Consider the following 12584-nt stretch of genomic DNA (forward strand, 5'->3'; position numbering starts at 1 on the left):
CTAACGTGTGTTGCACAGTGGCGGCTGGTTTTCTAAAGCCAGCTTCGTCGCACTACCCTCGTGTTATGTGGTAAAGCATACGAACTTCGTTAATGTAGTTTCGTTTTCGTATTCGATTGCACTGCACAGGCAATTTTTGGCCCCTGTATCATGGGAAAAAAAGGTGCACATTTGAATCAGGTAAATGTCGTAATCACACATTCCGAGCTATTGTTATATCTTGAAAATCTTTCTGGGGCAGGCTGAAAATAGGCATTTTTGTTGGGAGAAGATGTGTGTTCAACGCCTTCAGTGTACCCTAAGCTCCACCAAGACATGGTGCCACTAAAGGGGCTGCAGTTGGGGTCACCACAGGGGTTAGGCACATGCATGTTGACGGGTCAAGTTCAATTTATGTGGCCAATTTCAATTTCAGGATCGAAGTAATGAAAGTTTAGGCCCATAGAAATGCATGGGGCACCTGCTGGGACCTTCAGGCGGGATAAAGTGAACCAAAAAATTGAATTAACTGGAGTCAAATCAATGATTGTCTACTTTAGTAACTAAGCAGACTCGTGCACCTGGTGGTTAGCGGATAAAACGTAAGTCCCGGCCCGGCACCTTGCCTTAGAGATTTTTCACCATGCCGTGGAGCAGCCGCTGGTGGTGCCCAATCTTAGAGGTCATACCAAGAACCCATGATTTCTGGATCATGTATCACTTCCATTGAACAGTAATGGCAGCATTCTTTCTTTTTAATTATGGTATCAAAAACTATTTTATTTCACAAGTTTTATATGCCGCATCAAAGCATATTTCAAAAATCAAATTTTGCGTGTAGGCTGCTCTTTCCCTTCCCTATCTGAAACCACGTTTCTTATGTGATCCAAAGTTTTGTTTCAGTTGGCCTTCAGATACACTTCTTTAAAATTAATTAGACTAAAAGCATGAACGTAAAACTTGGACAACCGGAGAAGAGAAGGAACCAACACTGTGGCATATTTGTCCCTTGTCTTCTTTGGTGTCCTGGTGTCACATTAGCGCTGTTAGTCTAAATATGACCAACAAATTAGCACAATCCTGCACTCTGCTTTTAGAAATAAGTGTAATTACGCATCAAGGGCAACTGTGTTACTGACATTCCAGTGCTCTTTGCGCTTTCTAAGGTGCGCTGTCTTGGTATGGCTCTGTAATAAAGTCGGGGTGTCTACCAAACGGGAAAACCGGTAATTCGCAGGGATTTTGAGTAGCCTGGAAAAACTCAGGGAAAACTTAGGGAATTTGTGCCTCTATCAGGGAAAATTAGCTGTAATTTTATTGAAACGGTCGAAAATCGCGGTAATGCTGGCGTGAGTAACAGACAGGAATCGTAATGAATCGTCTTTGACGCCCTGTCGTCGGCTGGAGGAGTTGACTGTGTGCTGTCAACGACCGACTTTCCGGATTCCCGATCATTTGGACGGCCACGCGGTACCACCTTAGAATCAATGTATCAGAACGCCTGAAATTTCGGACGCAAGAACTCTACCGTCCGGTTTTCCGGATGTTTTGCCGTGACCGCAGGTGCGAAACGGCATTAATCAAAGCCTCCACCACGGCCATTTTGATTACCTCGCTGCCTCGAACCGGCGCTCTCGCACGCAGATCCGCTGGCAGCCGTAGCCACCACTGCAGCAACGCTAGGCCTAGCTGCTTTGGCGTTCGCTACGAAGCTTCTTGCCGTTGGGTGCCGTGTTTTTTATCGAAAAAATTCGCTGCTGTCAGCAATCGCATTGACTCCGCCTTTGTGGTCCTCGCGATTGGCTTAGAAGCTTGGAAAGCACGGTGCGTTGCATAATGCTTGTTCCCGAAAGTCAGCTTTGCCTCCATACAGAAATGTTAGTTGGTGAAGCATACGGAAAAGTATTGCAGTGAAGCATAACAAGCGTGGAAAAGAGCTATTGCCACGGGACACAGTATGTATTCCTTAATTATACACGCATGCACCCGGTGTTTTCTTTCACAGTACGAGCACCGATATGCCTAATACGTGTACCGACAGGCCTTCAGAGCGTTTTCAAATGTGCCTGTGGCGGTTTGAGCCCTTAAGAGCAGTAAATGACAACCATTTATTTTTTTCCAACTGGCCGATTTTTCGGATGTTTTCGCTGCCCCTAGGGAGTTCAAAAAAATCGGACGTGAACTGTGCAACTGACCAAGAAGATGCTTCAAATTGTTCGTGGGACGGAAGTGGCGGAAGGAAAACAAGAGCATAAAGTACCTATGCATTGAAGAATGAACAGGAAAGGAAGCGTGCTGCCGCCATTTTGAAGGAGCTTGAGCTCAAAAAACAAAGTCTTGACTGATGCCGAGATGCAGGTGTCCCTGATCCAAACCAATATAAACTCTTTAAAGCAGTGAAACACAACACTGAGGTGTCGTTGGCGAGCTGAGAGTATGTCAGGACAGTTGAGGTTGACTTACGAGCTGTTGAGAGAGAATCCCAATTGTGACAAAGTTCAGGCCTCATACCACTGAGCTGCTATCAGTTGACAGAAATAGCTCATATTTGAAAATATTTGCTTCTATATGTATTTCCTTTTTATTCGTATTTGAGAATGACCGACTCGTTTCGGGTTACTCATAAGCAGACTTGTTTGTTGCAGACACACTTACACGCATGATAATGCTAAATGGAGAATTCTTTTAATTGCACATACGAAAAAAAAGAGCAAACAACATCTAATCAAGACCTTAACATCCATAAGAATGCAAGTTTGTTTGCTATTTGATGGGAGAGCTTGGATGGCTTAGCAAGCAGTAAACGACAGCAGTAACAAGCAGTAAATGACAGCTGTTTATTTTTCACACAACTCAAACATGCACATGCATGCACAAGCATTACATGCCTGCACAGTGACATACATGTGCATTGTTGCTTTTACTTGATGTTGCAGATATTAGTGACGAACCTCTTTTTTAACTTTTAGACTAAACCTCACCAGAAAACCTAAAATGCACATTCAGGGTGTCTACCAAGTTGACATTTCCAAATTCCCTGAGTGCCTTCGTAAAATTCCCTGAGTGATGCAGAACTACGTTTTATGTCAAGACGAGCTGAAACCATTATTGCCCGATGCTGTCACTCTCCAGTAAGCACATGAAAAAAATTTTAAAAAGGTATGACTTAATCTAATTTGAATGCTAAGGAGTAGTGTTTATGTTATTCAAAAAGAGAATAAATGGAGGGGTTAGTAAAATGCACATCAAATAACATGTCTTAAAATATATGCTAATATGAAGTGTTTTTTTAATGATTTCCTTTTTTTTTAACCTGTAACCAAAAACCAGTCAGACTATGCAAGTGAGCTGAACATTGTTCCTTGTCCCCATAATAGACATCTTATTTGAAGCAAGATCGATCAATGTTGAAGGGAATTTAACACTGCATGCGGCACTCAATTCACCTGATGTCTTTTTTTCCAATGCACATTGTTGACACAAGGCGAGCCAAGTCTGAGACGGCGCGACGAGTGCCCACAAATCCTGGTGGATGCTGTGCTGACCGCCATGCGACTGGGTCACAGCCAAGCACCCGACATGTTTCCCCAACTCCTGCAGTTACTACAGCATCATCCGTCCTGCGGGGAGGCCTTCATTGCGCAGGTGAATACTGCTGCATTGACTTGCATGTATCGAGACGGTGCATCTGTGCAAGGAGAGCACGGCATACGGCCGTAGCCAAGCCAAGCAAAGTGCCAGCGGACCAATGTCATCGTGCTATGCGGGCCATGGCTTCCACCTGTGCCATGATAACAGTAGCTTTTGCCACAAAACACTGGTACATTGAATTGCTAGGCAATGAGAGGCCAGGTAACTGTAACTACTGTAACTGCAGTTATCGTATAGACTCGTGTAAGCGCCACTTCTTTTAACAATTTTGACAAGATGCGGCCTTCGCGTGGGACCGAACCTTTTGGTCAAAATGGTGCCGGCACTGCCGGTGACTTGTGCATACCCTGGATTCCTCAGATGTGCCGTTGCATCTGAAGTGAACGTGCAGCGCTCGCCATCTAGTAGTGGTTTGCAGAAGCGCACAGCACGCAAAAATTCACCAGTGCACGTGGACGGCATTGGGGCGCTGAACATGATTGCTTCTCCGTTGGAATTTTTTTAAGCAAATTTTGGGCTGCCAAGTTGGCCGTGCGGCTAAGTGAGCTCCTCACACAAGTCTATACAGTAAAAAGCCCAAAAGTAAGTTTGCTATTTTTGTCCATCCATGCACCGACAGCAATGACTATCATCGTAGTTTATCAGGCTTTCTTCAAACCACCTTCTAATCTTTGATTTCATCTTTGCCATAGAGCAAATAAAATTAAAACCGCTTCTGCTGGACTTCGAACTCACGTCCTGAAGCGATGTCTACTTCGGAGCAGGACACTTTAGTCACTGGACTAGTATGAATCATTTGCACTTGGTAATTTGTACAAGGTATCATGCCCCCGCAGGGACTCTGAGAGCAGCGGCATTTGTGCATGTATTTCAGAGGTCACAACACAATGCTGTAGCAGACGACAATGACATTGTGCATAGCAAAGATGTTGTTCTTCGGAAGATGCCGATGTTCACTGTTGCTGTTGCAGTAAACGAGTTGAGAGTGATAAGAATCGTTCTAATATTCTGATCCTTTTGCGGATTTTTGCCTGTTGCATTTGTGAATTCTTTTGATGCATGAATTGTAAGACCTTCTTTGTAGGCCCTTTCTTTCTCCAACGTGTACAGCAGGTTGCATAACGAGGGATCCATGCGTCAGTGACTTTTCCAAATCTGCCACTGGCTTGTTTGCACTAAAATTTTTGTATACAGAAGGCATTTTTCAGAGCTTTATCTTTATTATCACATTTGGAAGCAGTGATCACTTGTTTTGTGCCAAATGAACCATGATTGCACTTCTCCTGCCTACAAAGCAGGATTAATATTGTCTCGGTGAACGTAACGGTGTTGCCACCAACCACTGTTAGAAGCAAAACTTGGGACATGTTCTGCTACAACAGCAGAAAAGTAGGCTAGTATCTGGTTTTGACCTCTTATAGGTAGGAAATATAAATGCTGATCTTCTAAAGATCTTGTTTCTTCCAGACTGTGCCTCTTATGGTCAAACTGACCAAAGCGCTTCAACTCTGGCAGCCTTCAGGTAGCATACGAGGATAATATTGGTCACCTGTTTATTCCCAACTTCATGTTCTGTAAGTGACACCTGCGGGTTGGAAGAATGTTCACATCCACCACCGTGGCTTGAGTGGTGCTAAGTAACACCGCCTGGGCCAGGTCTAGCGCACTTAGACAAATGCCCAAGAAAGCGTACAGAGGGAGACTCACTGTTGCAGCTTAATCGAGAGGGCATTGCATGTTTTACGCGGAAGTTCTGGGTTTAACTTGCAACAGCAAGAATTTGTCATTGCTCCCAGTTTAGTTCCCCCCCCATTTCTTTGTCATTAAAACAATTTTAGGGTCGTCATAAATTTGATCTTCACTCATATTTAATTATGCATTTCAATTAAGCAGAATGGTTCATTTCCTTTAGGCCTTCCTTGACTTCATTGTCTGTTGGGTTGGTGTGGTTTGCTGTGAAGAAAGAAAAATGGCCCCTTGGTGTCCTGATTCTCTTTACTCATCCCTTCTACCAGTGCTCCAAGGTGCCTTGCTGGATGTTTCTGCGTTGGATCAACCAGATTCTTGCCCTTCTCGACAAGCAAGTGGGACCATTCCTCTTTGACATCGTCGACAGCGTGGCCCAGCACTACCCTAATGTAAGATGGCGTAGGGCCTAGCCTAACAGATCGGCTGTGTCAACACAGTTTACCTTGCAGAGATAGCAGCTGCTGTTATGTATAGCCTGCTAGAGGCTTTGGCACCGTAAGGCTGTTCAACCTCTTCAGGTACTCTGTGCATAATTGTCCATGCCAACATACTGCATAGAAAGCAAGCACACTGATAAAGATGGCAATATTTAAAACATGTTACGTACACCTGGAAGCACTTATGATTGGATGGGGGCTGCAAGTTTGTATAATGAAAGAGAAAACATGTCATCTACTATGGTGTAGGACGTGGCTACAAAGTGGGTTTCCCAGAAAGAAAGCTTTGCAGTTGAAAAACAATTCATTCTGGTCCAGGATTTTTCTTCAACTGCGAAGCTGTACATTGGCAGTGTAGTTATTGTACAGGTTAGGCAAAGGTTCAGTCGCAAGTAGCATGAATTGAACGCTAGTGACTGTCAAGTTATCAGGATGTGCTTGTAGTCAGTTTGCATGAAATGAAGCAAGTCTGCAACCTCATACAGTGGAACCCCGATTTCGCAACATCCGAGGTTTTATGACACGTTAGTGCAGTCCTGGAGAAATCACCATAGAGGCAATACATTAAAAACCTCGATTATGCGACGCGAGATTACGCATGTCCCGTCTCGTACAACGACCCATGCGAAACTGCGAACCGAACGGTGAACGCGGGAGAAGCACCGCCAGCTTTCGGCAACTTCCTTGCAGCGCTGTCCCCGCTGTCAGGAAGGGGAGAGTGCCCCTTTGCATGTGGAAAGCTCCAACAGGTTTTCGTGCTCCCTGTTTCCCTGGCATTCGCTGCCCTCTCATCGTTCATTTCCCTTCTCCCTCTCCAAATTGCTCAACCACTGCCCGCCTTTGCCCCTTTGTTGCCGTCTCATTGCACTTCCGCTCTCTCTCTGCATTTTCTCTCAGCAGCACCTGCTCCCTTTACCAGGCGTGTTTGTACATAGGACCAACGGTGTTATTGACTCTGTGCCAAGCTCGCTATCTTTGTACAGTGCCAAGAGCGCTGTAGACCGTATACTTCGACACATCCTTTGCTGAGTCCCATGAAAGTGAAAACTATCTCCGAAAGTTAGCACCCAAGGATACTGCCCTAGCCTGTATGAAAAGCACAAAAGCATGTGCGAAAAAGCATGAATTAGCCACCAGAGGGCGTACAGATCGTATCGGACAAGCTTGTTATTGCACGCAGTTCAGCGCTTTGTTTACGCTCGAGCACACAAGACTTCTCATGCACCTGTTGTTGGGTTTCTGGTGCCGCGTGGGTCATCGTATCATGCCAACAGTGCTGGTTGCCACCTCGGATGAGGGCGACGCCTCAGATGCCGCCATGCTTGCGCCCGTGTTCGCAGTTGTTCTGCATACTATCGACAACATTCGGAGGTGCGTCTATGCAGGCAACGCCACCGTAGGTAACCTTCTTGTGAATGTTGCTGTGTGGCTATAAGAAAGTGGCAGATTTCTTTGAAGTCTGTAAATTAGAAAACAATGTTTTAGCATGCTGGCAGGTGCATATCACTGTACACAGTATACTAAATCTCACCAATGAAGTGTGAGTGGCACCTGCAAAGCCGTATTGTTCTTGCATTTACTTTTTTGGCGGTTTTAGTTTCCGAGTCATGCAGACCATTGGCCTTTAGCCTAAATTTAAGCTCCTCGCAATTCTTTCACTTGAAACCGTCTATTTAGGTCAGATGGTTGTTGGCCGAATTACACGATGCCCAAATTATATGCATTCTCAGGTGTTATCAAAAAAAGTACCATGATCGGGGTTCCCCTGTATTCAAATTCCAAAAAACTCAAACCCGCATGTGCATCTTTTTTGCTAAGTCTTGTGAAAACTCACTTTGCTTTAAATGTACTTCTCCAGGCTCGGCTAACATGTCTCCTTGTTTCCGTGTATTTCCTCAGGCCTTAATCTACCCTTTCCGTGTAAGCTCCAGTGCTTACACGTTTGAGTGTCCAAAGACAAGGAAAGCCTGTCAGAACTTTGTAGGCCGGTAAGTTTCCAACTGCTCTGTAGTTGTAGGCAACAGGTTCATAGCTGCTTGATAGCTGAACATTTGTTCTCTCTCACTTTTAGCCTGCAACAGGCCATGGACAAGGTTCCACTTGTCAATGAGTTCATCAAGGCTTTGGAGCTGCTTCAGTTCCCAGAGATTGCATTCAAGGTGAGGAAAACATTTCGCAAATGGATTTCAGTCCATTAGAGAGTGAAATGTCAAGGAATATAGTCATCACTTTTGAAGTGTTGTGTTTTTAATTTTGTGCATAATTTACCTTATACGTGGCACAGCATATTACAGTGCACAGGATATTCTTGTGTCTGCTACATTTTCGTGGTCATACGTCTTGCTACTAAGATCAACTTCTACTTTAGATCAAAAACATGTATCCGTGAGCGTGCTTCTAATGTGCCAAGTAGAGGGCATCACCACACCTTGAATGAAGTAGTTTGTATTTTACAAGGTGTTGCTCTTCATCCATTCCCGAGTCACAATCTGCATTGAGGCACGTTCAGCAACTCAAGCAACTCCTCACAGCTCACGTGACACCTCACAAAGAAACATTACTGCATTAGTACGATCTACTGCATTAAGGCAGCACTGAGTTAAGTCGTGTGAGCATGAACGCGATCAAAGTTTTTCAAATCAGATAGCGCGATTACAGAACGCAGGCTTTCCCAATTCTGTGATCACTTCAGCATGCGAAGCCATCTTGCAGAAAGAGAAAAGAATAAGTTCCGAAACATCACAAAAAGAAAAGAATAAACACAAGAGACAAGCGCACGTGGTGCCATACTTGCACGAATTGTCACACAATCTGAAGAAAGTTTCCAATAGACATAATATTAATTTGTTTTTCAGTGCCCCGTGTAAGCTGTCCTCAATATTTGATGGTGTGAAAACACACGAACGGCCCTGTGCACCACAAATCATAAATCCCGTTTCACTGACTGCAGGCGCAACGTTATCGCTGAGCTGTGGAAAAGCTTATATAGGCCAGCAGAAGCTTGATGTGGGCGAGTTGGTTGAGCATACTTAATGAAAAAAGAGAGCGCTACGAAGACAAGGACGAAAGAACAACATGTACGACAGACAAGGCGCTACTTGTTGGAAGTAGCGCCTTGTCTGTCGTACATGTTGTTCTTTCGTCCTTGTCTTCGTAGCGCTCTCTTTTTTCATTAAGTATGCTCAACCAACTCGCCCACATCAAGCTTCTGCTGCTTCAGATTTCTTCTACATTGGGCTCTTTCCTGTCTTCACAAGTTCAACCATGTCCCATCGCCACGTGCATCAACCTCATCGCGAGTTGGAAGTAGCGCCTTGTCTGTCGTACATGTTGTTCTTTCGTCCTTGTCTTTGTAGCGCTCTCTTTTTTCATTAATTATATAGGCCAGCACTTGTCTGTGGTATTTGTTCCTCGTGTCCTTGTTTTATTCACACTGTTTAACCTCAGTTCTAAACATTACTGAAGTGTACTAAGTGTTACCATTTGAAATGCCTAATTCTTGTAAGCTACGAACTTGACAAACAGAAATTTAAACTGCGCAAACTAACGACTAAATGTTGTTGTTAGTTCATGCAAGTGTGAATTTTTGTTAAGTTGCACCAACTCACCAAACAACTAGTTCTTCTGAACTTGATAAGGTGAATCTACATTCTTTCCTCCCTGACCAGTGCACACTTTTTTTTTGTGTGTGTGGTTGAATGTCGGCCATGCTTGTGTCTGTAGGACTGGTACGAGTCTGTGAAGGACGCCCTGAACGAAAAGCAAGGCCCAGCATCAATCAAGGAGCTGTTCAAGAAAATCGTCTCGCAGCTTCTGGTGTGCAGCCGCGATTCCTCAAGTCGTTCCTCGTGGAGTCGTGTCTATCAGCGTTTTTCTGAGGTGCGTTCCGACAGCGTGACAGCAATGCCTGGCGTAGGGGAGCCACGCGCCCGAGCCCACAAATTAGCAGGGGGGAAACAATTTATTTCTTTTAAGTACGCAAGTTTAGGGCGACTGTTAATTCAGTTTTGCCCGGTTTTGGATCTTGCGGACTGGTCGTCATTATCAGCTCATTTACAGCTAGTGCAAAACGAACAACTCGACTAGTGACCTCACAATCTTCACTCATCAGTCGACTCCATCCAGCGGTGGCAAATTATCTGATTACGTCTTTCCATCTATCCTCCTGCTGTACTCAGTTGTTTCCCTTTCCTTTCTGGTTTTATATGCCATGTTTTGTCAGTAAATCGCCAGTCATCTGTTCTGAAAATGTAAAACTTGTAGGTGCTGTAGCTCGAGGATGAATATTTCATCCCTACACTCTATGCGATCTTCTTCTTTCTTGCAAAAGCAGCACTTATTTGAAAAAGAGATTTTGCACTTTTTTGGAGATGCGTAGAAACAGTCTCCTTGTGCCCAACCAAAATTTAGTTTAGTGTGAAAGTAGAGAAAACCTGAAAGCATGCAGTACATAAAAGAGAAGCACACTTTGAAATTGAGCTCTTTATTACTATTATTCTTTTTTTAATTTCCGGTGGTACTTGCCGCAGTGTGGTCGCATCTTGAAATTCGAGATTCAAGCAACCCGAAAATCGGTAATCAACGCCCCATAAAATTACATTTCCAACATTGTATTCTTTATTACTTGTGCCTCGTAGCCATATGTTAACAGTGCATTTTCTACCTGTGTTTTTCTTATTGCTTCCCCAAACAGTGCAAAGTTACCTTTAAATAAAGAAACCTTATTACCTTAACTAAAGTATGTAAGGCATCAATTGATTTACTCTAAATATAATTGTGTATTTGAAACCAGCAAAATATAGAAAAGAGACAATAGACTGGTGAATGGTCATTGTAACGTGGTTAAAATGATAAAATGGTACCTTTTAACCATTTTTAGCCTCTTAACAACCATCACAACACTATATTTTAAATGTCTGAGCCAATTTTCCTCTGTTGTGATCTTCCTTTCTCGCAGAAAATGAGAGAAAAAGTTATAGACGCTTTTGGTGCCCAAGGTGAAAAGCTTGCTGCTATGACGCCGAAGGTAAGCTCCCACTCTGTCTACTAAGCATGAAAACGCTTGCGGCATAGGCTCTTGTAAGGGCCGCATGCGTGTAAGGGCCCGCCTTGTCAAAATTGTGAAGAAAAAAAAAACTGCGGCCCTTACACAAGTTTATGCTGTATTTGGCTACTCTCTGTTTGTTGGTCTGATGGTCATATGTGCGTGTCTAACAGGAGAATAGGAGCGGATGTACTAGGGTTTGAGGACCTGCCACTGACATCAGCCGATCCAAAACAACATTTACTAACCTCATGGCCACAAGCGAAGTTTGTTTCTGCCCCTCTTTTATTACTGCATCCTAACATCACATACGTAGACGCGAATGTACAAGGCTTGCATAACTAATGTAGAAGCCAGATTAGTAGATAGCAATCACCGAGTCCTAAAAACGGCTTTGCATTCCTAAAATTTCTCAAGGGTTGTCAGGGGTTCCTCCTCAGCAACCATTCAGAAATGCACCCAGGATCAGCTTTCTGAGCATGAACAAACTGTGAAATGGCTATCTGAAATACATGTGTTCAGGCTGTGTGTCCCAAGGGATAAGGCGCCTAGCAATGGATAATGATTATGGAGTTTCTTTTGGCATGATTACGTTAATAGGCCTTCGCTGCATATGATGCTCCTCCCGTAATACTGGGTATCATTCTGCAGCCCTAAGTAGGCTCACATCTCGCATCACTGGAATAGGGTTATTTGATACACTGCGGCAAATACTGTCATATGTACTTACAATTGTGCCACATTCCTGAGCAGTCAGCTAACACCGAGTGTGTCTCGGATGAATTCTGAAGGGGTACGGTGCTGCGGTTAGTGTCATGCCACTGAAGCTTCATGCGTCGGAAAGTATGGCCAACGGAAAAAGAGAGTGAGCCAAAATGTGTGTTTCTGCCCAGTCATGAATCTCTCCTTTTTCTTTTTCTCTCGACGCAACGTGTCTGTTGAGCGAAAGAGTGTGCAACTTTCCACCACCTGTGTTAAAGACACACAGTAAGTCTATCTTGTTCCATTAATGAACAGCTCAAGAACACAAACCCGTCATGCTGTGTCTGCAAATGTGGCCATCTACAGCCCATAAATCAAAAGTGAACTACCATGACTATTGCTGAAAGCTGGTTGAGTTGATTACCAGCACTATGAAACATAGTTACAGCGCTAAGAAAGACAAAATACCAGCACCCGTCCTGTGCATTTCATGCTTGTGTTTCGTCTTTATTAGTGCTGTAACTATGTTTTGTAGTGCACTACTATATGGCGTTGCTGTAAGTTCGCCACGAACTTCTATGCCCTGTATTCATGTAGCATCGTCACGCTTATGCTTACACACTCGAACATCATTTGTAGCAAGACATGCTGAGACGCAACTTATTGTTTTATTTCTTTTATGTGATAGTATGTGGGTATTTTGGGTGGAGCAGTCGATTTGGCCATTATGTACTGAAAGTGATTGTGTGTGAGCATTTCTGTGTGGTTAAAGAGAAAGATAATTGAGCATTGTTGCCTATAAAACCCTGTTAACTATAATTCAATCTACAGATGCTTAAATCGGCACCTTTTATCTTCAATTACATAGTCCTGCAGCGTAATACAGTAGAACCTTGTTGATACAATCCCATTACGTATGGTTTCCAGGCATCAATGTTTGTGATCGAGAATGCACAAAAATTACCCAGTACAATTATGCTTCTTTTTTACCACTTTGTATGTTCCCAAAGAACACAATCTCT

General features: G+C 43.8%; 1 protein-coding gene across 1 annotated transcript in view; it reads left to right on the forward strand.

Annotated features, from left to right (window-relative positions):
* Positions 1-12584, forward strand: part of LOC142590176 (DNA-dependent protein kinase catalytic subunit-like) — a 202163-nt gene that overhangs the window by 163119 nt on the left and 26460 nt on the right. The window contains exons 78-83 of the mRNA XM_075702071.1: positions 3464-3624; positions 5646-5768; positions 7716-7804; positions 7888-7975; positions 9540-9695; positions 10774-10842. Of these exons, the coding sequence (XP_075558186.1) occupies positions 3464-3624; positions 5646-5768; positions 7716-7804; positions 7888-7975; positions 9540-9695; positions 10774-10842 (686 nt within the window). The remainder of the gene's footprint in view (positions 1-3463; positions 3625-5645; positions 5769-7715; positions 7805-7887; positions 7976-9539; positions 9696-10773; positions 10843-12584) is intronic.

The sequence above is a fragment of the Dermacentor variabilis genome, chromosome 8, assembly GCF_050947875.1.
Source record: "Dermacentor variabilis isolate Ectoservices chromosome 8, ASM5094787v1, whole genome shotgun sequence".
Taxonomy (NCBI): domain Eukaryota; kingdom Metazoa; phylum Arthropoda; class Arachnida; order Ixodida; family Ixodidae; genus Dermacentor; species Dermacentor variabilis.